Source organism: Populus nigra, chromosome 10 (assembly GCF_951802175.1).
Source record: "Populus nigra chromosome 10, ddPopNigr1.1, whole genome shotgun sequence".
Lineage (NCBI taxonomy): Eukaryota > Viridiplantae > Streptophyta > Magnoliopsida > Malpighiales > Salicaceae > Populus > Populus nigra.
The window spans coordinates 10,316,376-10,342,863 of record NC_084861.1 but is presented as its reverse complement, the minus strand read 5'-3'; the positions used below and the strand labels follow the sequence as shown (position 1 = coordinate 10,342,863).

General features: G+C 37.0%; 2 protein-coding genes and 1 pseudogene across 2 annotated transcripts; all 3 read left to right on the top strand.

Annotated features, from left to right (window-relative positions):
• Window positions 1-3,193: 3,193 nt before the first annotated feature.
• Window positions 3,194-10,715, top strand: LOC133704822 (squamosa promoter-binding-like protein 1). Its single transcript, XM_062129833.1, has 10 exons — window positions 3,194-4,314; window positions 4,601-4,782; window positions 6,393-7,048; window positions 7,164-7,238; window positions 7,328-7,435; window positions 7,528-7,645; window positions 7,736-7,877; window positions 8,046-8,196; window positions 8,864-9,502; window positions 9,811-10,715. The coding sequence occupies exons 1-10, from the start codon at window positions 3,728-3,730 to the stop codon at window positions 10,258-10,260; spliced, it is 3,108 nt and encodes a 1,035-aa protein (XP_061985817.1). The 5' UTR covers window positions 3,194-3,727; the 3' UTR covers window positions 10,261-10,715.
• Window positions 10,716-11,500: 785 nt separating this feature from the next.
• Window positions 11,501-13,623, top strand: LOC133704695 (pentatricopeptide repeat-containing protein At3g06430, chloroplastic-like; annotated as a pseudogene).
• A 1,008-nt stretch (window positions 13,624-14,631) lies between these two features.
• LOC133704645 (pleiotropic drug resistance protein 3-like) lies at window positions 14,632-23,429 on the top strand. The gene is made up of 24 exons (XM_062129534.1): window positions 14,632-15,233; window positions 15,326-15,449; window positions 15,540-15,622; window positions 15,732-15,816; window positions 15,896-16,055; window positions 16,209-16,285; window positions 16,764-16,817; window positions 16,914-17,004; window positions 17,130-17,431; window positions 17,513-17,794; window positions 17,899-18,212; window positions 18,567-18,727; window positions 18,810-18,913; window positions 19,323-19,476; window positions 19,572-19,709; window positions 19,865-19,938; window positions 20,018-20,350; window positions 20,448-20,738; window positions 21,195-21,278; window positions 21,401-21,534; window positions 21,768-21,995; window positions 22,086-22,257; window positions 22,397-22,651; window positions 22,821-23,429. Exons 1-24 carry the CDS (start codon window positions 14,821-14,823, stop codon window positions 23,085-23,087), a joined length of 4,380 nt encoding a protein of 1,459 aa, XP_061985518.1. The 5' UTR covers window positions 14,632-14,820; the 3' UTR covers window positions 23,088-23,429.
• Window positions 23,430-26,488: the final 3,059 nt, after the last annotated feature.

Here is a 26,488-nt window from a genome sequence, read left to right as displayed (position 1 = left end):
GTTCCACCCGCGCTTTGAAAGTTTTAAAGATTGCAAGCACATCTGATTTCCTTCTAATTGGATACACCCAACATCTCCTGGAGAAGTCATCTATGAATGATACAAAGTATCTTGCTCCTCCCAATGATACAACCGGTGCTTGCCAAACATCAGAGTGAATCAGGTCTAAGATGCATTTGCTCTTAGTTGTTGATGTGCCAAACTTCAACCTGTGCTGTTTACTTGTAACACAGTGCTCACAAAAAGGTAAAGTAACCTTTGTAAGCCCAGGGAGTAACTTCTGATCAGAGAGAACCTTTAAACCTTTCTCTGACATGTGGCCTAGTTTTTGATGCCACATCATCGTCTTCTCTTCTGCAGGACTGGCTGATGCGATTGACGCTTCTACCCCATGATGTGTTTCTCCCATTAATACAAACATGTTTGCAACTGTCTTTCTTGCCTTTAAAACCACCAGCGCTCCTTTGATAATTTTTATTATTCCATTGTCTGTTCGGATCTTACAGCCAAGACTATCAAATTGTCCTGCAGACAAAAGATTCTTCTTCAAGTCTTTGACATGCCGCACTCCTGAAATAGTGCGAATTAAGCCATCATACATCTTCAATTTGATGGTGCCAATGCCAGCAATCTCTAAAGCATGATTATCACCCATGAACACTGAGCCTTCAGAGATGGGTTCATATGTATGGAACCAATCTCGATTAGGAGTCATATGCTATGTTGCTCCTGAATCCATTAGCCAGACCTCAGTGAGCTCTTCTCTATTTGTAGAGATTGTCGCTGCTTCACTATATAAAACCTCTCCATCTTCTGAGGTGCTTGCAACACATCCTTGAGGTTTTGATGACTCTGCAGTATTCTCTATACCCTTTTTAAACCAACAATCCTTTTTAAAGTGCCCTTTTTTGCCACAGTTGTAACATTTCACAGTCTTCTTACTTCTTGATTTGGACCTCCCTTGCCTTTGACTCCCACTGGAGCCACGCTCCGTTGATCTCCCTCTTGACACCAATAATGCATCTGCTTGGTTTGAACTATTTCTGTCTCCTTTATTTTTGCGCCTATTTTCTTCTTCCAAGATGGCGGCTGCAACATCATCAAAGACTAAATAGTCTGTGAGGATATTATTGGTCAAGTTGATAATGAGCTGATCATACGAATCTAGAAGACTTTGAAGTAGAAGCTCTGCACGTTCACTTTCCTCTATTTGTTGACCCAACGTAGTGAGTTGTGAAAATAGAGTCCTTATTGTGTTGATGTGGTCAGTCACCGCCGTGGTTTCTGCCATTCGAAGGGTATAAAGTCTCCGCTTTAAGAAAATCTTATTGTGCAAAGACTTGGACTCATATAGCTTTGTTAGAGTCTCCCATATCTCCTTAGCTGTTTTCTTCTCCGCCACACTTGATAACACTTCATCGGCTAATGCTAAATGTATGTTAGCAATAGCATTGCCATCCATTTCATTCCATTTTGCATTATCAGTGATCTCCGCGGGCCGATCCCCAATTGCTGCCAAGCAATTGTCTTTCCTTAAGATTGCCTTGATTCTCATTTTCCACAGTGAGAAATTGCTCCCCTTGAACCTCTCAATCTCGTACTTTGCTGCCATTGTATTCACCGAGATCTATTCAGCTATCACCGTTTCACAGATCTGTAACGTATATAGAAATAGTATCGTGTGAATAATACTTCACTAAGTAAGTTCCCAGGAAAGATTGGAGGGGTCACAAACGGTCCCGCTTAAAACCCAATCTCCTTAGACAGAACTCCCTAGACTGTATTTAATCACCGCACTGGCTTTCTATATACGCCAACAGTAGCGTATGTGAACAGTACCGTATGTATGAATAGTGCCGTATAGGTGAATAGTGTCGTAGATGTGAATAGAAACCGTATACACGAATAACTTTTGTGTATTAACAACACCAACCAAGAAGGCTCTGATACCACTGTTAGGATACTGGCATGCAAACCCGACAAGATAAAAGACAAAGAATAGGATAAAATGAGAAATCAGACACACAAGAATTTACGTGGTTCACCCAATTTGGCTACGTCCACGGGCAAGTATAGAAGGATTTTACTAAGTAATGTGGGAATTACAACCTCTCTCTACTAATAGGAGAACAACTGAAATCTCTCTATTACTAGGAAAAAACACCTCACTTACTATCTCACAAAATACCTCACAATTATGTGGGATTACTTTCCCTCTCTTACTCTCCTCTTCTCTCTCTTATTTCTCTCTTGGTGTGATTTATATGGCAAGTGGCACCGAATTGGTGTCTACTTTGTTGACTTAGCTTGCACCAATTGGTGCCAGCTAACTTCACAGTTTTTGAATAGCATTGGACAGTAAAAGAAATAAATTGAATAAAAAAAAATTGCTCAGATATTTAAGTTTAAGAAAATATAGTTCAACAAAAGAACAGATTAGGGTTCTAAAAGTACTATTGATCAGTCAAAATAGATAACTAAGAAATAAGTTAAGGTTCTTAGAAAAAAAAACCTAAGAATATCAGGTATTACATAAGAAAGACTGTAAGAAAGTAGTTAATAATGCAATAAATAAAGCATAATTAAAAAGTATAAAGGTGAAAAGAAAAATTAAGTATCGAGATTGAAATATAAATTTGCAGAGAAAAAATATATGTATTGGAGAAAGACTAGAAAATTACAATGAGAGTAATTCTCTATTTATGAAAAAACTATTGAATTAATGGCCGAGTAGATTCAGAGAAAAACCTAGACTGCATGGAAAAACGGGATTCAGATCGAAAAAAAAAAAATCTTAAAAAAAGAAAGAAACCTAGTTATCCACGAATCTACGTGGAGTTAGGGTAGACAAAAGCAGGTCCAAGAATATGGACTGTTCTCTGTAATTAAGAGTCCATCCAGGTAATAAATATCGTAATGATTGAGAATTGACGACGTGTACAACGTTAATGGAGATCAAAGAGACATATCTCCAACCATAGCCAATAGACACAGGAAGAGGGTGTGAAAAGACACGAGACGAATAGAGTCTTGACACACCCGAGTTGAGTTGAACTGAGCTGAAGGAGTAAACGAAGACGACATAGTAGTTGTGTTCTTATTACAGCGAGTGGGGGCAACAGACACGGCTTGTGTGGGGCTTATTAGATTCCAAAATAAAACGTGGTGGCATCATAAAATTAATGAAAAAGTGTACTAGCTCCCTCTCTCTCTCTCTCTCTCACGCACACACTCAAGAGAAACCCGCATTTACATCACACACATACCACTCTCTTTCTCACCTTTTCCTAATTTCCCTCGCTCTCTCTCCTCCCTAAATTCTCTCTCTTTCAGGCGATCTTGATCTGGAACCTTAACAATCCACCATTTCTTGTCAAGTTATTCTGTACCTTTTTTTACAAAGTAATTTAAGGGCTGCTATTGTTTTTGATTTTTAGGTTATCAGAGCTGTAATTGAGGGGTTTTGGCCATGTATGTGACCTTTTTTTCCGGATCCATGGATGTTTTTGGGATTTCTGGTGGGGCATAGAGAGGATGACTAGGACCAAGTTTTTGGGGTTTGATTTTAGTGAGAATTTAAGTTGAAGCGGTACTGATGTGTATGGGATTGGAATTTCATTTCTGCCCTGTTCTTTACTTGGTTAATTTTTGTGCAAGTTGTGCTTCTTTATTTGGTTGAATTGGGTTCTGGTTGCTTTTGTTTTTTGGGTTTTGATAATTTAAAGGGATGGAGGCTACAATTGGTGGAAAGTCTCGTCATTTCTATGGTCCAGTGGTGTCGGATTTAAAGGCAGTTGGGAAAAGGAGTTTAGAATGGGATTTGAATGACTGGAAATGGGACGGTGATCTTTTTAAAGCTAGTCCATTGAATTCTGCACCATCTGATTGCAGGAGTAGGCAGTTGTTCCCAACTGGACCTGTACTTCATGAGAATGTGGGTTTGTGGAACAGTTCATCTTCTTGTTCCGATGACAATGACAACTTGGGGGATGAGAAAGGAAAGAGAGAATTGGAGAAGAGGAGGAGGGTTGTTTTTGTTGAAGATGAAAACTTGAATTATGAAGTTGGGTCCCTTAATTTGAAGCTAGGAGAGCAAGTCTACCCCATCATGGATGAAGATGCAAAGAGTGGAAAGAAGACAAAGGTTACTATGACTACTTCAAATCGTGCAGTTTGTCAGGTGGAGGATTGTAGGGCTGATCTGAGCAATGCCAAGGATTATCACCGACGACATAAGGTTTGCAATGCGCACTCTAAGGCCAGCAAGGCATTGGTGGGGAATGTTATGCAGCGGTTTTGCCAGCAATGTAGCAGGTCAGTTTGGGTTGCAGTTTCTTTGTGCGAAGAAACATTTCAGAGTGTTGCGCCAACTTTGATCATGATCATGGCAGTACCTTCTTTACAAGCTGTGTTATAAAAACCGCAGTACACCATTGAATTTGTTTGCATCAAGCTATTGTAGTTAATATTATGCATCCTCATTTTTGGGGAAGCTATTGTAGTTAATATTATGCAGCCTCATTTTTGGGGCATGAGCATATTATGTAAAGATGTATTTCTTTTAACTAGTTAGACCCAACATGGTTATACTTATGGGCAGGTTTCATGTTCTTCAAGAGTTTGATGAAGGGAAAAGAAGCTGTCGCAGGCGTTTGGCAGGGCATAACAAGCGGAGGAGGAAGACGCATCCTGAAAATTTAGTCAATGAAGGTTCATTGAATGATGAAAAGGGTAGCAGCTATCTGCTGATAAGTTTACTGAGGATTCTCTCCAATTTGCACTGTAAGCACATCAAGTTTTTGTACCCTGTTGCTTTTTGCCCATGCTGGGTGGAACTGTTATAAATTAATTGCTGGAAATGGCCTGCAAAGTCTTGACTAAATCAAACCAGCTACTTGCAAAAAAAAATTCCATTATGCCAAAACTGTAAATATAACTCAAAGACCCTTCAAACAGGATCAAAGCATGGGATGGCGATATTTATTTGGCTGTTCATGTATAAAAGCTTTGGGAATGTGGGTTGTAGCCGACTCTTCACTTGTTGTGGTGAGTTGGTTGGGGGTTGAAGTTTTGTAGTCATAGGAAAAATTGTTTCATAGGCTTAGTCTACACAGGCTTGACCAATCATTGAGAAATGCAATGGATTCGATTGATCTGGTTTACAAAGACCGATTCTATGCAGCAACTACTAGGATTAGAGGCCTTCTCTTATTTATCATTTTACTTTATGTGGAACAAGGGTATTGCTTACAATTTCCATGATTATTAGCTGGTCCAATTGTCTTACAAGTTTCAAAATGTTAGAATTCTCAATTGTCCACCCTGTCTATTTTGGTTGGTTTGAAAGAGAAATTATCAGGTACTCCTGGTGTATTGCTACCCCGCCGCATTAACTACCTATAGGGTTCCATTTTTGTGAGTCAGGAGCAATACAATACACCAGAAGTACTTAATGATCTCTCTGTTCGAAAATTACAATAAAAGAGAAAGACAAGTGCCTTTTCTTTCCAACTAAAATTTTAAGTGGGTATCATTCTTTTGTGCACTTCAAAAAAAAAAAAAAGTCAAAAGTATTTTCTTGTACACATTAGCTTCAAGGCATATTCTTATAGCTAATAATTTTATGTGCCTGATTATGTCAAACTATCTGTGATCTCTTTCCCCGAAGATAGGTACATGTACACGCGTAATAAAAGAAAGCTTTGACAGATCCAACAAAGACCTGGGAATTAGCTCCTGGTACTTTTCTCCCTCTCCTTCGTCGGGGTTGGTCGTTTAACTCCCGTCTCCAAGCATGGCCGGATGCTATTTTTTTGAAGTGTAAAAACTGTCAGTGTTGGTACAAAGCGGGTACCAATTATTGACAGAAAAAACCATCTAAGTTCATTGACTATATTATGGACTAGTTACAAATAAGCAATCCATTATGGTTTTTGACTTGCCTTCATCACAACGAACTTGTCTGTTATGCCAAAAGTGTGAAATCTTAACATACAAGTCCTTCAAAGGAGACAATTTTTCTTTAAAGGGAAGTTTATAAAAAATATGTAGGTGGAATAAATGTTTCATAGACTTAGTCCATGCAGGTTTGATCTATCAAGTTAGTTAGTGCTTTTGATTCACTGTTACAATTGGCTAGTGCAATAGGTCCTGATCTGGTTTACGTACACTAAGTCTATGCCACAACTGAACTTCCTGACCTAGTTCAATGACCTGCCATAACTGTGACTTTTTGTCATTCTCCAGAAGTAATTTTCAGGATAAATCAGGAATCTCATTTTAATATAATCAATTGATATCTGTGAGAGTTTTCATTTCCTTTTCATTTGTTGTCATTATTGTCAAACTCTCTCTCCTTTGATTCTACAGCCTCTGACTTCTATAAATTGCAGCAAATGGCTCTGATCAAACAAAGGATCAGGGTCTGCTTTCTCATATATTGAGGAGCCTGGCGAATCTAGCTGGTGCAACTAATGGAAGGAGCCTATCTGAATCACTGCAAGGATCTCAAGGTTTGGCTAATGCCAGAGCAATCGTCGGGAATCTTGATAAAGCACATGATGCTCTTACAAATGGCCCTGAATCTGCTAGACCTTCTAGCTCAGCTTCTAAGAAAGATGATTGCATTATTTCTCAGGATCTTCTACGGCCTTTGGGTCAATGTGGTACTGTACCTATTTCTGACTTGGTGCAAAAAAGAATATTGGATAATGATGCTCAGGTTGGAACACTTCAAGCTCCTTCAGGTTCACAGTCTATAACATTGTTCCCATCAAGAAACAACCTTCCAGCCAAAACTAATGAACCAGAGGCTACTGTTGGAAGGATCAAATTAAATAACTTTGACTTGAATAATGCTTATGATGATTCCCAACACTACGTAGAGAACCTAGAGAGGTCTCATGCACCTGTAGATACAGGTATGGGCTCTTTCAGTTGCCCGTTATGGGTTTGGTCAGACTCACAAAAAACAAGCCCGCCGCATACTAGTGGGAAATCTGATTCAACTTTTAGCCAGTCGCCTTCTAGTTCAAGTGGAGAAGCTCAGGTGTAGTTTTAATCCTTAGATTATAATACGGGCTTGCAGCTTACAAACTCAATAGTTACTGGCACAGTGCTTGCACACACATTTCACTTGACTTTTCTTTCTTATCATTTTTCAGATTCGTACAGACAGAATTGTTTTTAAACTCTTTGGAAAAGACCCAAACGATTTCCCAGTTGCGCTGCGAACACAGGTATGTTCTGAACTGCTATTTAGGTGGATTTTCTGTCAGACAGTTTTCCACTAAACATTCTAATAATATAAATTGTGGTGCATCTCCAGATCCTTGATTGGCTATCTCACAGTCCCATGGACATCGAGAGCTATATAAGGCCTGGATGTATTGTATTGACAATATATCTTTGCCTCGAAAAATCAAAATGGGAAGAGGTATGCCTTATGCTGACTCAGAAATTTTAGTTAACGTACACTTACTGAAGAAAGGAATTATTGATTTACTTTATCTTCATTGCTACATGCAGGTTTGTCTTGATCTAGGAGCAAGTTTAAGTAGGCTTCTTAATACATCTAGTGACTCCTTTTGGCAAACTGGATGGGTGTATGTTAGGGTGCAAAATTGTGTATCCTTTATTTATAATGGTTGGTTGCCCTCTCTCTTGTGATCACAAGTGCTCATGTTTACGCTCGAGGAAAGAAGAGCAGGATTTTGACTGGCTATTTGTGCTGCAGGTAGAGTTGTTTTAGACACACCATTACCTATAAAGAGCCATAAGAACTGCAGGATCTCAAGCATCACACCTATTGCTGTCTCTTTGTCTGAGAGAACTCAATTTGTAGTCAGAGGCTTTGACATTGCTCAGCCTATGACAAGGTGATTTTATCTTCGCTGTTGGTGAACATTTTATCTGAGAATTGAGAAATAAATTTGATGTTGACCATCTTTGGAAAGTGGGAAGGACAAGTCTCAGGAGTTTTTGTAGAAAATTTTGAAACTAATAGTGATTAGTGTGAATTGAATCATACTACCTTTCTATTCCAGGCTGCTTTGTGCTGTTGAAGGAAAATATCTAGTCCAGGAAACTTGTTATGACTTGATGGATGGTGCTGATACAATGAATGAGCTTGACAAACCCCAGTACCTGAACTTTCAGTGCACTGTACCAAATTTTGTTGGAAGAGGCTTTATTGAGGTGCTATAATCTGCTCCTTCTCTCTCATGATGTTGTTGTCGTCTTTGCTTTTGCAACATGGATGGTTCTGTATTAAAGTTCATAGTTCTTGTCCTTGGAACATTTACATGTTCATATTGTCGTACAGCAGCTTCCTTGCTTTAGTTCTTGAAGTCTCAACTTGTGGTATATTTTGGCCCCAATTTGTACGATTTCATGGTATGAAATAGGTTGAAAGCTTGATACGGTCTTTGTCAAAATTTTATAGCTTTTTGATGGCCAAACATGCATGAATTATGAAGTCTAGGATATGAGAGGGCTGTTTCCCTTGGTATTAATGACTTAGAACCTTTTCTGTCATTGACCTTGAGGCCCTCAGCCACTTCTCTAAGAAGGAAAGGGGATTCCTTATTTATAACTAGCATAATCTCTTTCTCTCTCTGTGTGTGTTTGTGTGTGAAATATTATTATTAAACAACAAAAGTTGCCCAGCAGACTCTTGTGCTGTCCTAAAATAAGGCATGGGAGCTATAATTATCTCTGGAGATGACTATCCTCTTAGGGATCATTTGAATAAGGTTCGAACATAGTGGGAAAACTAGAGATAAGGTCTGCTGTGATTTTCTACCTTGCTGAATTTTCATTTTGTACAGCTATTTTGAGAATTTTGGGTATTTGTATCTGTCAGGTTGAAGACCATGGTCTCAGCAGCAGCTTTTTCCCATTCATTGTTGCTGAGCCAGAAGTATGTTCAGAAATCCGTATGCTGGAGGATGCAATTCAGGTGGCTGAGACTGCTACTGACATGCATACAATAGCTGAAAGAATGGACATCAAGAATCAAGCGCTGGACTTCATACATGAAATGGGCTGGCTTCTACATAGAAGTCGCTTGAAATTTAGACTGGGCCAGTTGGATCCCAACTTGGATCTCTTCCCTTTCAAACGCTTCAAATGGCTTATACAATTCTCCATGGACCATGATTGGTGTGCTGTGGTGAGAAAACTCTTGGCCATTGTGTTTGATGGAACAGTAGATGCGGGGGAGCATTCCTCAATTGAGCTTGCCCTGTTAGATATGGGTCTTCTCCACAGAGCTGTGCGAAGAAACTGCAGGCCCATGGTGGAACTACTATTAAGATACAACCCAGATAAAAAATTCGGTGGAACAGGCACTCAGCAGAATCAACTGGTTGATGGGCGCAACAGCAGATTCATGTTTAAACCTGATGTTGTTGGACCAGCTGGATTGACTCCTCTTCATGTGGCAGCTTGTAGGGATGGTGCTGAGAATGTGTTGGATGCCTTGACTGATGACCCTGGATTGGTATCTATTTCTCTCTGATATCTTCTTTCAAATATTTTAATGGATAGCACATTCAAATCGGTTATGCTATAACAATTGAATGAAGATGACTTGTGATCTGTTTGGCAAGCATTTAAAACTATCTTTGACCATGCCCATTCCTTAGATGATTGGGCCACGAGCTGCACAGATATTCTATTTCTGATCGGTGGCTTAGTAATCTCTGTTTATCCCTCTCATAATATCTTTGTATATGGTAACAATTATTGCATCACATCCCCTCCCCTTCCTTGGAGTTCATTTTACTGATATCTGTGTACCTTGTGCAGGTGGGAATAGATGCATGGAAGAGGGCTCGTGACAGCACAGGTCTGACACCTTATGATTATGCATGCCTGCGAGGTCATTACTCTTACATTCATCTAATCCAGAGGAAAATCAATAAGAAATCAGAAAGTGGGAACGTGGTGCTTGACATCCCTAGTTCCCTTGTGGATTGCAATTCCAAGCAAAAAGATGGGAATGAATTACCGAAAGTGACCAGCTTGCACACTGAGAAGATCAAAATGAAAGCAACGCATCAGCACTGCAAGTTCTGTGAGCAGAAGCTGGTTTGTGGTGCAGCAAGAACATCTCTGGTATACAGGCCAGCAATGCTCTCAATGGTGGCCATTGCAGCCGTCTGTGTATGTGTAGCTCTACTCTTCAAGAGTTCTCCTGAAGTTCTTTACGTGTTCCAGCCTTTCAGATGGGAATTGCTGAAGTATGGATCAAGCTAAGCTAGATCTACTTGTTAGTATTGCTGGTACAAGGTCTAATATTCTTTTTTTCCCTTCCCGTTTCTCCAAAAAAACAAAAAAAAAATCACCTGACAACGTGTATGAATTTAGTGGAAAATATGATGTATATGTAATAATAATAGCTAATTTAATTTATAAAACTATAATAGGGAAATGTGTACTTCTACATAGACAAACATATAAAGTAGACACCACTGTTTATTTTCCTGGTGGGTTGGGTCGGGGGGCAGAGGGTGAAAGAATAATTTATATTCTGGAGTCTCGACTCTTGAGGCTCTTGTACTTTGAACAGGCTTAAACTTCTAGCTGTGAATTATGAGCTTCATAGCTTGCTATTATTTCTTCAGATTGTGGGGTTATACATTGTAAGAATTCCAAAGAAGGTTTCAATGAATCCATGAATGAAGTGGTTTAGCAAATCCTTACAATGTCAACCTGGGTGGAAGTTCAAAGGGCAGCTCATGAGAATATATTTGTTTATCGTCTTTTTAAGTTTCATGATCAATGATTTGCCTTTGATTGAATTGGGAAGTTTAGCATAGTTTGTGTGTGTAGAAAAAAAAAAGAGTTGTTTGGAAGAAGTTCACCTCTTGTAAAGGTTCTATGGAATGGAATGATAATTGTAGAGCAGTTTATTATTGAATTAAAGAAGAAGAAGAGGTGGTATTCCATTGGTATTCTTCTTTTTTCTTTGTTTTTTCGCTTTTTAAGGTTCAAGAGTGTTTGTTTGAGCAAACGAACGCAGTCAAACATAGGTTTTATTTCAATTCCTAAACAGGGACGAATTAAACCCTGAGAAAAAGTGGTATGAAATTGTCTTCTAATTGGAGCTATCGTTACAGTATTCTAACATAATTTTTGCCCCTCCATGTCGTCTAATATCGTATTTGAGTCAGATTTCTAAACTTAAATTCAAGAGTCTCTTTTCTGGATAATCTCATAAAAAAATAAAAAAAATATATAGATTTAAAAAAAAACTAGAAAAAAAAGAAAGTATTTTTGCAATACAGGTAAGAATAACATTTTTTATTTTTAGTTTTCCATTTAGTAGACGCTCTTATTCTCCGATTATAGTTTGTACCTTTCCTGAGGAGGAAGTCCCAATTGAGATTTTATACTTATATTTTTCTTAACAAACAGTTGAGACGTCAGCACTGAGATTATTTGTTGCAGATATGTTAAGCGTTTGAATTTAGTTTAGATAAAAACATGGGATAAAAAAATATTAATAATCCACTGTAAATCAATCAAGTTCTGGTCTCCGCTGCTGTATTCAAGTCCAACACAGACAGTAAGAGAAGAGACCCAAGAAACCGAAGCAAATAATGTCTCTCTCCTTCTCATCTTCACTCCTCCCCTCCCCTCTCCCGCACAACAAAAACACCCCTAAACACAAAACCCATCAACAACTGCAACAAAGCCAAAACCCTCTTCACACTCACAAACTTCTTCTCCGATGTGCATTTACCTCTGCTGCTACTGCACTACCTTCTTCATCTTCTCCTAAAAAGAAGCATTGGAAACAAGGTGAATTCCCTGGAATAACTGACACTTCAGTTCCCAGGAGAACCGCAATAAAAAACATCAAGAAGAAATTAGACCGCAAGAACAAAGCCAAGGCTTGGGTCAATACTGTAGCTGAAGCTTTAACTGATTGCGTTCTCAAGAAACAATGGCTCCAAGCACTTCAGGTTACCTACTAACCCTCTTCTTTTACTAGTTTAATTCAAATTCACCAACTGGATTTTATTTATTTATTTTATTTAATTATGTTGTCATTGGCAGGCAAACCCATAATTTTACTTAAAGTTTGGATCTTTATCTGTTTGAGAATGTTAAAGGAACAACCCTTTACCTGCATGAAACCAATTTTACTAGAAAATTAGCAAATTGGTGATCTTTTTTTGTGTGTTTAATTATGCTGTGGTTGGCCGCCAAACCAATAGTTTTCATAAATCTTGGACCTCTAGATGTTTGAGATGCAAAAGGAACAACCTTTTTATCAACCAAAAGAAGCTACATACATGAAACTCTTGGTACTCTTGGGGAGATGTGGTCAGCCTCAACGTGCCCACCAAATTTTCGACGAAATGATTGAAGAAGGAATAGAACCCACATCTGAATTTTACACAGCGTTGCTTGCAGCTTATTGTCGAAACAATCTTATCGAGGAGGGTTTCTCAATTATTAACCAGATGAAGACTGTCCCTCGTTGCCAGCCTCATGTTTACACTTACAGTACTTTACTTAAAGCATGTGTTGATGCTTCGAGATTTGAGTTAATTGACATTTTGTATCAAGAAATGGATGAAAGATTGATAAGTCCAAACACAGTCACGCAGAATATAGTTTTGAGCGGATTTGGGAAGGTGGGGATGTATGATCAGATGGAGAGAGTGTTATCTGGGATGTTAGAGAGCACGGCATGTAAACCAGATGTTTGGACTATGAATATAATTCTTAATGTGTTTGGTAACAAGGGTCATGTTGATTTGATGGAGAGATGGTATGAAAAGTTTAGAATTTTGGAATCGAGCCAGAAACTCGCACTTTCAATATTTTGATTGGTGCATATGGGAAGAAACGGATGTATGATAAGATGTCATCAGTGATGGAATGCATGCGCAAGCTTCAGTTTCCGTGGACGACTTCTACTTACAATAATGTTATTGAGGCTTTTGCAGATGTGGGGGATGCAAAAAACATGGAGTATACATTTGATCAAATGCGTGCAGAGGATATGAAAGCAGATACAAAGACATTCTGTTGCCTTGTTAATGGATATGCCAATGCGGGTCTATTCCATAAGGTCATTAGCAGTGTCCAGTTGGCTGCAAAGTTTGAGATACCGGAGAATACATCATTGTATAAGGCAGTTATGCGTGTGCAAAGGCAGATGATTTGGTAGAGATGGAGAGAGTTTTTAAGCAGATGAAAGATAAGCAATGCCTACCTGATTCCAGAACCTACTCTATCATGGTTGAAGCATATAGAAAGGAAGCTATGAATGACAAGATCTACTATTTGGAGCAGGAGAAACAAAAGATGATTGCCAATGGTGCTTTAAGTGATTAGATCATCAGGTGGAATCCATGGTTGATTTCTGACCAGAACGCTGCTACTTCTCACCTCTCAGCAATGTGAAATTTCTCTGGGGAGTGGCTGAAATGTTCTGCTCAGGCATTTCTGTTCCTGATTCCCGGGACAATCAAAGCTTTTGTTTACTGGACGGGGGAATATCCTTTGTTACCCCTTAGGCTGCAACAAACTCTTGTAAATCCTCTAAGCATATGTAAGATGAACAATACTGTTGTGATCAATTTGATTACTGTTTCTGTGCAAGCTTTAGGACATCAATTGGTTGATTTTAAGTACAACATTTTGTTTCCTTCACTTTTTCCTTGTAAAAGGCCATGTTTCCTGCAATTTTTTTTTCTCATTAGAGAGGTGAAATAAATGGATAGAACTGCTGTCGAGAAAAATGCAATACAGGTAGGATGGACTGCATTCTCAGTTTCTTAGCTGGAACTTTTTAAGTGTTCACAGGAATTCACAATGGCTATGTCAATACTGCTTGCTGGGTTGAGTTTTTGTAGCCTACGGTTCCATTTGGACCCTTAATTTGAGCTGAATTCGCTTCACTTGGGATTAGGTCCCCATTTTTTTCGGCAAAAAATTAAACGAGGATGTAGGGGTAATATGACATCATCTTACCACCAAAACAAAAGGCTTATTACTTGGGCCTTTAGGCGTGGCTTTTTTTAGTTTTATTTTATGATGTTTAGAAATGTATTAATAATTATTTTTTAAAATATTTTGTTTAGAAATATATTAAAATAATATATATTTTTTATTTTTAAAAATTACTTTTAATGACGTTTCCAACGGAAGCAAAGAAAGGAAGAGGTTTGGCATCCCCGAAGCAACAAAACCAAAATCTCATTGCTGGGGCCTCTTTGATTGATGAGCAAAGCCTTTTTTTTCATGGTGATGAGTTCATGCGTCGCGTCGATGTCAGCAGAAAACATGCAAATCAATTAAAGCGGAGGCTATGCACTTATTTGCTTAAATCAAAAGATGACAATCATCTAAAAGCATAAAGATCCAATTTTCCCAATTGCATCTTCAGGGGTCCCATTTACTTTTCCTCTTTCTTGTATGTTTACGTAGTAGGCAAGTGCGCTGAATAATGGCATATTTGCCGGTAATGAGTTTTCTTTTAACCTGACACTTTGACAAATTGTATGGATTCCATCGAATGAAATGAGCTTATAACTGCTTTAAACAAGGATCTTTCTTTTAATCTAACACTTATACGAAGTGTGTAGATTCCATCGAATGAAATGAACTTTTTTAACTGATTTAAACAAGAGATAATGTTTTTAGGAAAAGTATAATAAAGTTGGAAGATAATGTTTTTTGCATTATTATATTCAAAATATCAAACCAGCTGTGGTGTGTGTAATCATATACGGAAGATGAGCATGCCCACACTTTGTGGCTACCACTGAAGGTTGGAGCATTGCGGTGTACCCATCAATGAATAGCCAGATGAGTAGCACTGTTAAGATAGAGTACTCACAGGATATTGAGTTAACAGAGTCTGGTAGAAGCACCGTATCCTCAGTAAGTGGGAGCCAAGTGCCAAGTTTTCATGTTGTTTCAATTGGGAATTCTGATCATTATGTTAGCAATGGGGTTGTCGAGAATGACTTGCAACAAAGGGATACCATTGAGAGATTACCAACCTTTGAACGGATTACTACTGCTTTACTTGATGAAGTTGACGATGGCAAAACAGGAAATAAACAAGCAGATGTTAAAGGTAAAAGAATAGTTAATGTTGCAAAGCTTGGAGCTCAAGACCGGCATATGTTGATTGAGAAGCTCATCAAGCATATTGAAAATGATAATCTCCAATTGCTGCAGAAGCTTAGAGAAAGACTTGACCAGTAACACATCTTTTCGCCTTTTCAAAGAGTTAGTAGTACTAGTAACACAATAATGTTTCTAGCTATGTAAGCTTTTTATCTTTGTTATTCAGGGTTGGTGTAGAGTTTCCCACGGTGGAAGTGAGATACAGAAGTCTCTGTGTTGAAGCAGAATGTGAGGTGGTTCATGGCAAGCCTCTCCCTACTCTTTGGAGCACTGCCAAGGGCATGCTTTCTGTAAGTGCTAGCATACAATAGCGAGAACAAGTAGAACTTCAAGTGAATATCTTTTTTGTTTTTCCCATTTGAGCTTTTTGTTTGTGACAGGGGATTGCCAGTCTGTCTTGTTTGAGACAAAGAGCCAAGATAAGCATACTAAAAGATGTCAGCGGCATCATTAAGCCAAGAAGGTAACTAACCTTCAAACCTGCCCAAGTTTGAGTCTTTCTGGAAAGTGAATTAGCACATGTACAAAATGTTAATTTCAAGTTCACTAGTTCCAATTCATCTTTTTGGCAGGATGACTTTACTGCTTGGCCCTCCAGGGTGTGGCAAAACCACATTGTTGTTGGCGCTCGCTGGGAAACTGAGCCATTCCCTCAAAGTATTTTTACGATTTCTAGTTGTATAAGATGTCACTTGTTTTTATGTTTCTAAGTTGTCTTACATAAATTGTTCCACAGCTTTCAGGGGAATTATCTTACAATGGTTATGGATTGGGAGAGTTTGTTCCTCAGAAAACTTCAGCTTATGTAAGCCAATATGATCTGCACATTCCAGAGATGACAGTGAGGGAAACAATTGATTTTTCTGCATGTTGTCAGGGCATAGGAAGCCGAGCAGGTAATCTTTAGGAAAAAAACTGGAAATTGTTTATATTAATCTGTGCGTTCCCATAAATCTCTTGCCAGATCAATGTCTCAAATTAGTGCTGTTCAGGATAGTCTATTTTTTTTTCCAAATAAAATTGAATAACTTGCTGTCGTTGCATGAAAGAAATCTTGATGGAAGTCATTAGAAGGGAGAAGCAAGCAGGGATACACCCAGACTCTGATGTGGATACTTACATGAAGGTAAACTGTGATGCATGTCTAATGCACTCTCAAAAGATCGGACTACACATCGTAGAAGTTTTATGCCAAAAAAAAATTCATGTTTCAGAAGCACGAGGTTTTTTTGTTTCAAATTGACCTACAACGAAAATTATCTTATCTCATTTGTATGTTTAAGTATGCTACCGCAAACATTTTTATTCACCCACCAATCAGCTCTGATTCAGTCAATGTACTTCTAACATGAGTGGGGTGTTTTTCATTTGACTCTGAAATGAAATAACGGTATGCTTCATACAGTGTAATCTGGCATAATTTATTTTAATGGAAGCATAATATTGACCACCAAGAAAAACGATATTGTAGCAGACGATTTGTTCCAACAAACTTATCCTGACTACTTCTCCAGAAATGTTTTTCCACGCATAATCTCCTGCCCTGGATATTTATGATGTTCTATAGTTATTGGCCTAATTAGAACCTAAATTTCTGATGACAGGGAATATCAGTCGAAGGACTAAAAAATACCCTTCAAACAGACTATATTTTGAAGGTAGTCTACTTGGCTTTTTATAGGGACACTCTTTGCTTCTTACTGAATTATGGTTTTGTATGATGATATTTTCAATCTTATTCCTCTATCTTTCAGATTCTAGGACTTGATATTTGTTCTGATACAATGATTGGGGATGCTATGAGAAGAGGTATCTCAGGTGGTCAGAAGAAAAGGCTGACTACAGGTATTGTCTGTTTGAGAAAAGAAATTTGCTAGTTTGCAGTTGGGTTTGCATCGAAACTTCAAGGATTGGTTCAAATATGATTCCCAACTTGCCTCAATGGACTATCCACTTGCTGCATTGTGCAGGGGAAATGATTGTCGGTCCCACAAAAGCATTATTCATGGATGAAATATCAAATGGCTTAGACAGTTCCACCACTTCCCAGATTGTATCTTGTCTGCAGCAGATGGCACATGTTACTCATGCTACTGTATTGATTTCGCTTCTGCAGCCAGCACCAGAGACCTTTGATCTCTTTGATGACGTCATTTTGATGGCTGAAGGAAAGATTGTTTATCATGGTCCACGTTCTAGTATTTGCAAATTTTTTGAGGACTGTGGATTTAGGTGTCCTGAAAGAAAAGGTGTCGCTGATTTTCTTCAGGAGGTAGGTTGGCAAGCTTCAGGTTTCTCCACTTATATTTCATTGTATAATGAAGCTTTCTTACTATTTTACCATTTGATCCAGGTCATCTCTAGGAAAGATCAAGCACAATATTGGTACTGCAAAGAGCAGCCTTACAGTTACTTTTCCATTGACGAGTACGTTAAGAAATTCAAAGAAAGTGAATTTGGACAGAAGCTTGATGAGGAGCTCTCAAAGCCATTTGCTAAGTCTGAAAGCCACAAGACTGCTTTATCCTTTGAAAAGTATTCATTACCAAAATGGGAATTGTTTAAAGTTTGCAGTACGAGGGAATTTCTTTTAATGAAAAGGAATTATTTTATTTACGTATTCAAATCTGTGCTGGTATGTTGCCTTAGGTTCACAAAGGTTTTATTTACTTTTATTTAGTACAAATGGCTATCATAGAGCGCCTTATCTGAAAACATTTTTGGGTTGGCTTTGTGCAGCTAGTGTTCATTGCTTCGGTTACCATGACTGTTTTACTGCGCACAAGAATGGCTGTTGATCCAATCCATGCAAATTATTACATGGGAGCTTTATTCTATGCCCTCATAATATTACTAGTCGATGGACTTCCAGAATTGCTGATGAATGTCTCAAGGCTTGCAGTTTTCAATAAACAAAGAGAGTTATGCTTTTACCCTGCTTGGGCTTATGCGATCCCTGCTGTTATCCTTAAAGTTCCACTTTCATTCTTAGAAGCCTTTGTTTGGACGACTCTTACTTACTATGTCATTGGTTACAGCCCCGAGGTTTCAAGGTGAGCCACATTTTTTCAGCAGACCAAATGTAAAGTAGCTATCTGAATCCAACTTACAAAAAAAATCAAACAGCCATGCCAGAGAACTGTTAGTATCATCTGGGAATTGGATCTTAGATTGTTCAAATGTTACTGTGATCTGATTTTTTATAAGGATATGCTTTCATAGGTTGCATTGGATAGAAGCTAGATAATTTTCTCCTGGAGGTTGAGCAGGGAATGTTATTCTAGTTCTGATTGAGCATATAACTAGCTGACATGTCTCCTAGTTTCCTCACTAAAGGTCACTCCTTATTTTGGCTGCTGTTGATGTCGTAAATGACATTCTAGTTCCTATCATGATGTTTTTCTCAGGTTTTTCCGCCAGTTCCTTCTGTTCTTTTTGGTACACCTAACATCTACATCAATGTATCGTTTTATTGCCTCAATCTTCCAAACCGTGGTTGCCTCAACACTAGCTGGCAGTCTCATTGTATTGATTGTTTTACTATTTGGTGGATTTTTAATCCAAAAACGTAAGATTTCACTTAGCTATTCTAATAATCTTGTCAGTAGAATTTATTCAGATGATAATACTTGAAGTTTGTTTTCTTGCAGCCTCTATGCCTGCTTGGCTGGAATGGGGATTTTGGTTTTCTCCATTGACATATGGGGAGATCGGCCTGACTGTGAATGAGTTTCTTGCCCCTAGATGGGGAAAGGTAATATTTATCTAGTCAACCCTTGTTTATATGGGTAGCTTTCCATTAATTACGAGTAGAAGTTCAAGGAGGAAACTTTTAGAGGACGTTGGGAAGATAGAATTCACCTGAGCATAAATTAGCTTGGGAGATGTTTCACAGACATAGGAAGATTTCTTCTCAAAGATGTAGTTAGTTTTCTCTTCGAAAAATACTTCCATTTGAATATATCTCATGGATGCTGCAAGAAGCATGAAAAAATAGCGCTAACCTTCTTTAACAATGGACTGCAAGTTTTTTGCTCTCTTTTCACTTACTAATTGGGAGAACCAGCTGGAGGTTGAGTCTGGTCCTATTATTTTGCATTTACAATAGTGATTAGTTAGTCATTAATACAGGGAAAATCATTTGCTCTTAATTTTATACACAGGTTGTGTCTGCTAATGCAACCATAGGGCAACAGATACTAGAAAGCCGTGGATTAAACTTTCACAGTTACTTTTATTGGATATCAGTTGGTGCCCTAATTGGATTTACTGTACTTTTCAACGTTGGTTTTACTTTGGCTTTAACCTTCTTGAAATGTAAGTTCATCTTCCACTGCATATTAAGGTTTTCAAGACAACTAATTTGTGGACGCACGCTAACCCAAATGTATTTATAAATTATATCCATTCAGCTCCGGGTAAAACTCGTGCTATTATATCTTACGAAAAGTACAATCGACTGCAAGGAAAAATAGATGGTGGTGTTTGTGTTGGCAAAAACAAGACACCGACCAGTGCTTGTTCTAAATCTAGTACAGGACCTAACAAAGGTGAGAGTGCTTCTGTATTCTTTGATTTGATTTTAGTACAAGTAAAATTAACGCAGTAGGTCTTTCGCATTATGACCTTGCTGTGGTAAAACATATTGGAATGCATACACATCTCCTACACTTATTTAAGTAGTGCCATCATTCAACTTTTGCAGGGAGGCTGGTTTTACCCTTTGAGCTCCTTACGTTGACATTTAAAGATGTTCAGTACTATGTTGATACCCCTTTGGTAACCATGATAATTCTAGTTTTTTCTTATCCTGACCAGTTATAATTTTAGATCTTATCAATCCCATTGTTTGTCTCAGGAAATGAGAAAGCGAGGTTTTTTGCCAAAGAGGCTCCAGCTTCTTTCTGACATTACAGGTGCATTCAGGCCCGGTATTCTTACAGCACTGATGGGTGCTAGTGGAGCTGGGAAAACGACTCTTATGGATGTTCTCTCCGGAAGGAAAACTCTTGGTACTATTGAAGGAGAGATAAGAATCGCTGGGTACCTGAAGGTTCAGGGTACATTTGCTAGGATATCAGGGTATTGTGAGCAAACTGACATACATTCACCGCAAATTACTGTAGAAGAATCTTTGGTTTATTCTGCTTGGTTGCGGCTTCCACCTGAGATCCCTGCGGAAAAAAAATTCGTATGATACCCTCTTAAAACAGATTTGATCATCTGGACTTGGACTTGATCTTTATGACCAAATTTCAATGAAGTTTTCTGCTAACCTTTTCTTTCAGGAGTTTGTAAATGAAGTCCTTGAAACCATTGAGCTGGATGGGATTAAGGATGCTTTAGTAGGAATCCCCGGAATTAGTGGTTTATCTACCGAGCAGCGTAAACGACTGACTATAGCTGTAGAACTTGTTGCCAATCCATATATCATATTTATGGATGAACCAACTTCCGGATTAGATGCAAGAGCAGCAGCAGTTGTTATGAGAGCAGTGAAGAATGTAGCTGAAACAGGAAGAACAGTCGTTTGCACCATCCACCAGCCAAGCATTGATATTTTTGAGGCATTTGAAGAGGTAATTTAATAATCTTAGTTTGTTTTGCCTCCGATAAGAATAGAATCAAAGAACCCTTGCCATCCGAATAACTGATAGCGAGTCCCTGGTGATGCTCGGCATCATTGCCAGTCATGGTTTTGCTGCTATTCTTTGGTACAGTTGTTACATTTGGTTCCATAAGTTCATACGATCATCAAAAGCTGTTATCACTATAAGGGAATCGTACTTATCCTACTGTTATGTCATGGTAGTTAAGGCATCAGCTATTGTGCTTGGTCAAGTTCCAAGCATTTGATTCCACAAGGTAAATTCTGATTAGTGAATCAGCTTATACTTTGGAACGGAAATCATTAATAAATGGCTTCTTCGAGATCAATCATGTATAGTTCTGGTGAAAGTAATGTTAAATCTGAAGCAGTAGATTCTGATGTAAATGCATATAACTGCAGTTGTAATCAGCTTTTCTCATTGCAGCTGCTTCTAATGAAACTTGGAGGACGCATTATCTATTTTGGGCCAGTAGGTCAATTCTCAAGCAAAGTGATTGAATATTTTGAGGTCAGTTTTTCTCCATATTCTTTGTCTCAGTTGCTTCCGATCATACTACCTCGCATGAGCAACATTGTCTTTTATTTGGTTTTGTTAAGTTTCTTAATTTCAACCTTGAATTTCTTGCTTAGAGTATTCCTGGGGTGCCTAAGATTGAAGACAAGTATAATCCAGCAACATGGATGTTAGAGGTTACTTCTAGATCTGCAGAGGCTGAACTTGGTGTAGATTTTGCACAAATTTATCGAGAGTCCACATTGTACAAGTAAGCATAGAAGTACTTGGATGTTCTGTATTGATCCATTACAGTGAAGAAACTTGACATCCTACATGTCACAATTGAATGCGTTAAGACAATCCTTCGATATGCAAACCTCAAAAGCAACTAGTCAAAACTTTTGAGTGATCGTTCAAGATGTTTCAAGAAATAATGAGATCTTACATATATATGAGTCATGACCCCTAGTGATAACAACTCTCCTACGCGTCTGACTGCAGGGAGAACAAACAGCTAGTTGAGCAATTGAGTTCACCAATCTCCGGTTCAAAGGACTTGCATTTTCCCAGCCGATTTCCACAGAATGGTTGGGAGCAGCTCAAAGCATGCATTTGGAAACAGAACCTATCATATTGGAGAAGTCCTACATATAATCTCATACGCATTTTTTACATTTTTTCGGGATCTGTTCTATTTGGTCTACTGTTCTGGCAGCAAGGAAAACGAATGTTAGCTACTCTATTCTTGTTCACGCTTTCATAAACCAGAAAATTACAGTCTTCGACTGAACATTGACATGAATGGTATTTTTTCTGTAGAGAAAACCATCAAGACCTGTTTAATATACTTGGTTCCATGTACACTGCAATAATCTTCTTCGGTATAAGCAATTGCTCAGGAGTCCTGCCACGCATTGCAGCAGAGCGGGTTGTCATGTACAGGGAAAGATTTGCAGGAATGTACTCTTCATGGGCCTATTCATTTGCACAGGTAACGGTGTTTTAAGAAAGCTGGTTTAATGGATGGAAATCGAAGTTAGATTCAAAACTTATCTAATTTATTTCATTTCGCATTTTTTTTTAGTCATTTCAGGTATCTCAGCTTCGTTTTCTTTTTATTTTCTGTGTAGGTGCTAGTCGAGGTTCCGTACTTGCTCGCTCAAGCAATTATTTATGTGACCATAACACATACAATGATCGGCTATTCCTTGTCTCCCTATAAGATATTCTGGTCTGTCTATGGGATGTTCTGCACATTGCTTTCCTTCAACTACCTTGGAATGCTGCTCATATCAGTGACACCAGACATTCAACTGGCTTCAGCTTTAACCTCACCTTTTTACACAATGCTTCATCTATTTTCCGGGTTCTTTGTCCCGAGAACTGTAAGCTTAATTTCGTATTATCCTACTTAATTAGTTTATTTCCAGTGTTTTCCAAGTGCAATACATTTTGTTTCAATTCTGCTATGCTTCATCCTTGAACATTTGTAGATGCAAAAACATAAATATGCTATTCGACTCCCAATAACGGGGCCTTTTTTAATTCTTGCAGTATATTCCAAAGTGGTGGATTTGGTTGTACTATATTAGTCCCACATCCTGGCAACTGAATGGTTTGTTCACTTCACAATATGGAGATCTAGAGAAAGAAATAACAGTATTTGGCCAGACTAAAAGTGTTGCTGCTTTTTTACAAGATTACTTCGGTTTTCACCGCAACTTCTTGAGTGTTGTTGCTGTCGTCCTTATAATCTTTCCCATTATCTTTGCTTCTCTTTTTGCTTATTTCATTGGAAGGCTGAACTTCCAGAAAAGGTGAATTATGATGTACGGATCTCTCTGCCTATCGACGCATCCTTATCGCCTTCATTCCATTTCATTTCTGTATATGGAGATACAGCATTTATTTTATGAGTGACATGTATCCTCTCCCTGGTTTTTCCTCCACTCTGTGACATCAACATGGCCTTTTTTTTTCTGTTGTGGTTGAAATTTTGGTTCCCAGACAACTTTTGCTTTTGTCCGGACGTAAACTAGCTTTATTACAGGTCAGTGGAAAGTTTCAACTTGAAACAAGACATGATTGTAACTTGTAAGTATAAATCGGTATGATACTTTGTCCAAAGCAAGAGACTAACAAGGGCTTGTGCTTTACAAGTTTGATTCGTTTCTCTTGCTCTGTTGGGAGATCTTTGATTTAGCATGTTAGGAGTGATTCTGATTATTTTTCTCAGTATGGAAATATTCGTTTGATTTCCTCCAATATAGAAGCGTCCCTTGCTAGCTACAACTAAGATGATTTGTTGTGATCAAGGATTGCTTCCTAAAATAGTTGAATATATAAGTTTTATACATATCTGATATTTTTATTATGACTACAAGAACAAAATATATATTTATGGAGTAATTAAGCATTTTGCTACCCTCGTTTTCTATTTATTGTATGAGATGTTTTTGTTCTTTCATTAATTTCGTACTAATCCTCTGTGATGCCCTATCTCCAGAAGTGCATTATCTTCTTTTTCTCAGATTGTTGGTATTTGATTTGCTTGAGATGGTATTTGACCGGCCATTCCTTTCCATTAATTAAAGAATAAGTTTTTTTATTATTTTTTTTCATTGCTTCACTCGTAACATTATTCATATATATATGTATTAATTTAATAACACTACATGTTGTAAATATATTTATTTGGTTAAGCAATTAAGTGTTATATACATTATGATATAATGGGTTTATAAAAAATAATATTTAAATCTATAAAAATATTCTTTTATATATTATAAAACTTATCTAGAATGGAATGCTAAAATGAGCGGGGTTGACATTTTTTTGTATAAGTAGGAGATTCAGAACAACTTTTACTGTATAGGAGGTGTGCGTTATACTGTATGTCTATTATTTTTTTCATTGTATAAAAGATATTAAAATAATATAATTTTTTAAAAAAATATATCTAAGATTATGATTATTAATTCGAGATCCAAAAATATTAACAAGTAATAAAAAAAAAGATTCAAGCCAAACTTGATAAACCTGCTGAATCCATAACTCGAAACATGATACTGAAATAATTCAATAAAAAAAAATAAACAAGAAATACTAATTTTCAAAAATATTAATTAAAAAACAAAATTCCTTTAAGTATTGTCTCAAATTAAATTTTGATGAATGCAATCAATAAAAAAAAATTCTAAAGAGGATTTAAAAAAAAAACTCAAACCATGTAAATCATTGAAATTTGAAACTAATAGACTGGATCATGAGACTGGAACTACCTTATAAAAGACAAACACAAAAAAATTACAAAGAAAAATTCTCAACAATAAAAAATAAAAAATAAAATAAAACAATGAGGACTAAATCTTGCACCAAAAATAATTGAAAGAAACCAATTAGGTATTAAATTGAAAAAAAAAATGATAGAAAATGATAGAAAAAGAGCAATTAAAAAAATAAGGATCAAAATTTTTAAAAAATAAATTAAAATTCTAAATGACAAAATCAAAATAAATAAATAAATGCAAAGGATAAAAAATAGCAATCAAAAGAATGAGAAAGAAAAAAATCAAAAATCAAAAGAAAAATGACCAAATTGAAATTAGTACTATTCTTATTGGAAAAAAAATCAGAAACCTAATACAATGGATAAAATTGAAAACCATTAAAGCTTTGACAAAAGAGCAAAGAAAAGAAAGAAATAATCAAAAGCAGAATTATCAAATTGAAATTCTTACACTTACAAATTAGAATTGAAGGATTAATTGAAAACAAATAAAACTTTAACAAAAGAGAAAATGATAAAAACTAAAAGGATTGAATCTGAAACACCAACAACAACAAGGATCGAAGTTGATTTTATGGGCTAGGAGAGAGAAATGAAAGTGAAAAAATAAAAAAAGGTCAGCAATGACAAACCAGCCACCTTTAAATGCCACATGCTACTATTAAAGAAAGAGGACATGAAAGAGAACCAAATAAGACGATAGAGACTCATTTTACACTACCAGGAGATGTCGCTCGCCCTGTTCAAAATGCACGGCGTTTCTCATACACCAACAATTTTTTATATTTAAAAATCATAAATTAAATGGTAAATTACATTACAATCCTCAAACAAACCCCTAATTAAAAAAATTATGAGAAAAGGACGTCATTATCTTTGTTTTAATGGCTTAATTTTTTTATCTTTAAGGTCATATACGTAATCTTATTGTATTTAAAAAAGAAAAAGACAACAACATTCTTGCTCTAAAGTGGTGGTTTTTTTATTCCACGAGTATTTTAGTCTTTTTACTATATATAAATATATTAAATAGATAAAAATACTTCAAAACAAATTTATATTAACTAATACACGGTATAAAAAAAACAAGTATACTCTAATTAGTTCAAAGGCAAGTATTTTTTATAAAAGCAACAAAAAAATCCGTAGTGAATAAAGAAAACATCAAGAAGACTACAATGTTTTTTCTTTTGTTTTGTTTTTGTAATCAGTACTTGCGAAGGGTGGATTCAAATTTCAAATTCAAGGTAAATCAAGTAAAACCTGACCATGCTTGCATTTAATCCTAGCAAGTTTAAGATATTCTTAAAAAGTACTCTGCCAGTGAAGATCTTGTCATAGAACGTGTTTTTTTTTTAAAAAAAAAATGTTTTTAAAATTTTTTATTTAATTTTTGTACAATTTTAAATCGTTTTAATATTAAAAATAAATTTTAAAAAATAAAAATATATATTATTTTAATATATTTTAAAATAAAAAATACTGACAGTACTACCACAATATCAAACTCTAAAATAATTCAAGTAGATGCAATTATTTATACAATTACACCAAACTCAATCTTGATGGGTCCCACTTCCACGTTATCAGTTGCTTCTTCCAGTTCGAGATATGGTTTGCAGTTCGCACATGGCAATATCTTTCTTTGTCTTCGCCTGTGATGTTTTCCTTGGTTTCTTTAGCTACGCTGTTCTCCGGACGGCGGACTGATCTGATCTGATCTGATCTTCACGCCCAAAAAATTGTGTATTTTCTTGCACTTCTTGTTCATAAATTATACATATCGAAGTCACGTGCACTTGTTCTTCACGTAAATCATACTCGGAAGTCGGAGCCTCTTTTTTCTGTTGAATATTACACTTGCCAGCTGGCTTATTATTGAAAGTCCCGGTTCTTTGGGATTGGTAACCCACGCTGATTTACTCATCGCTCC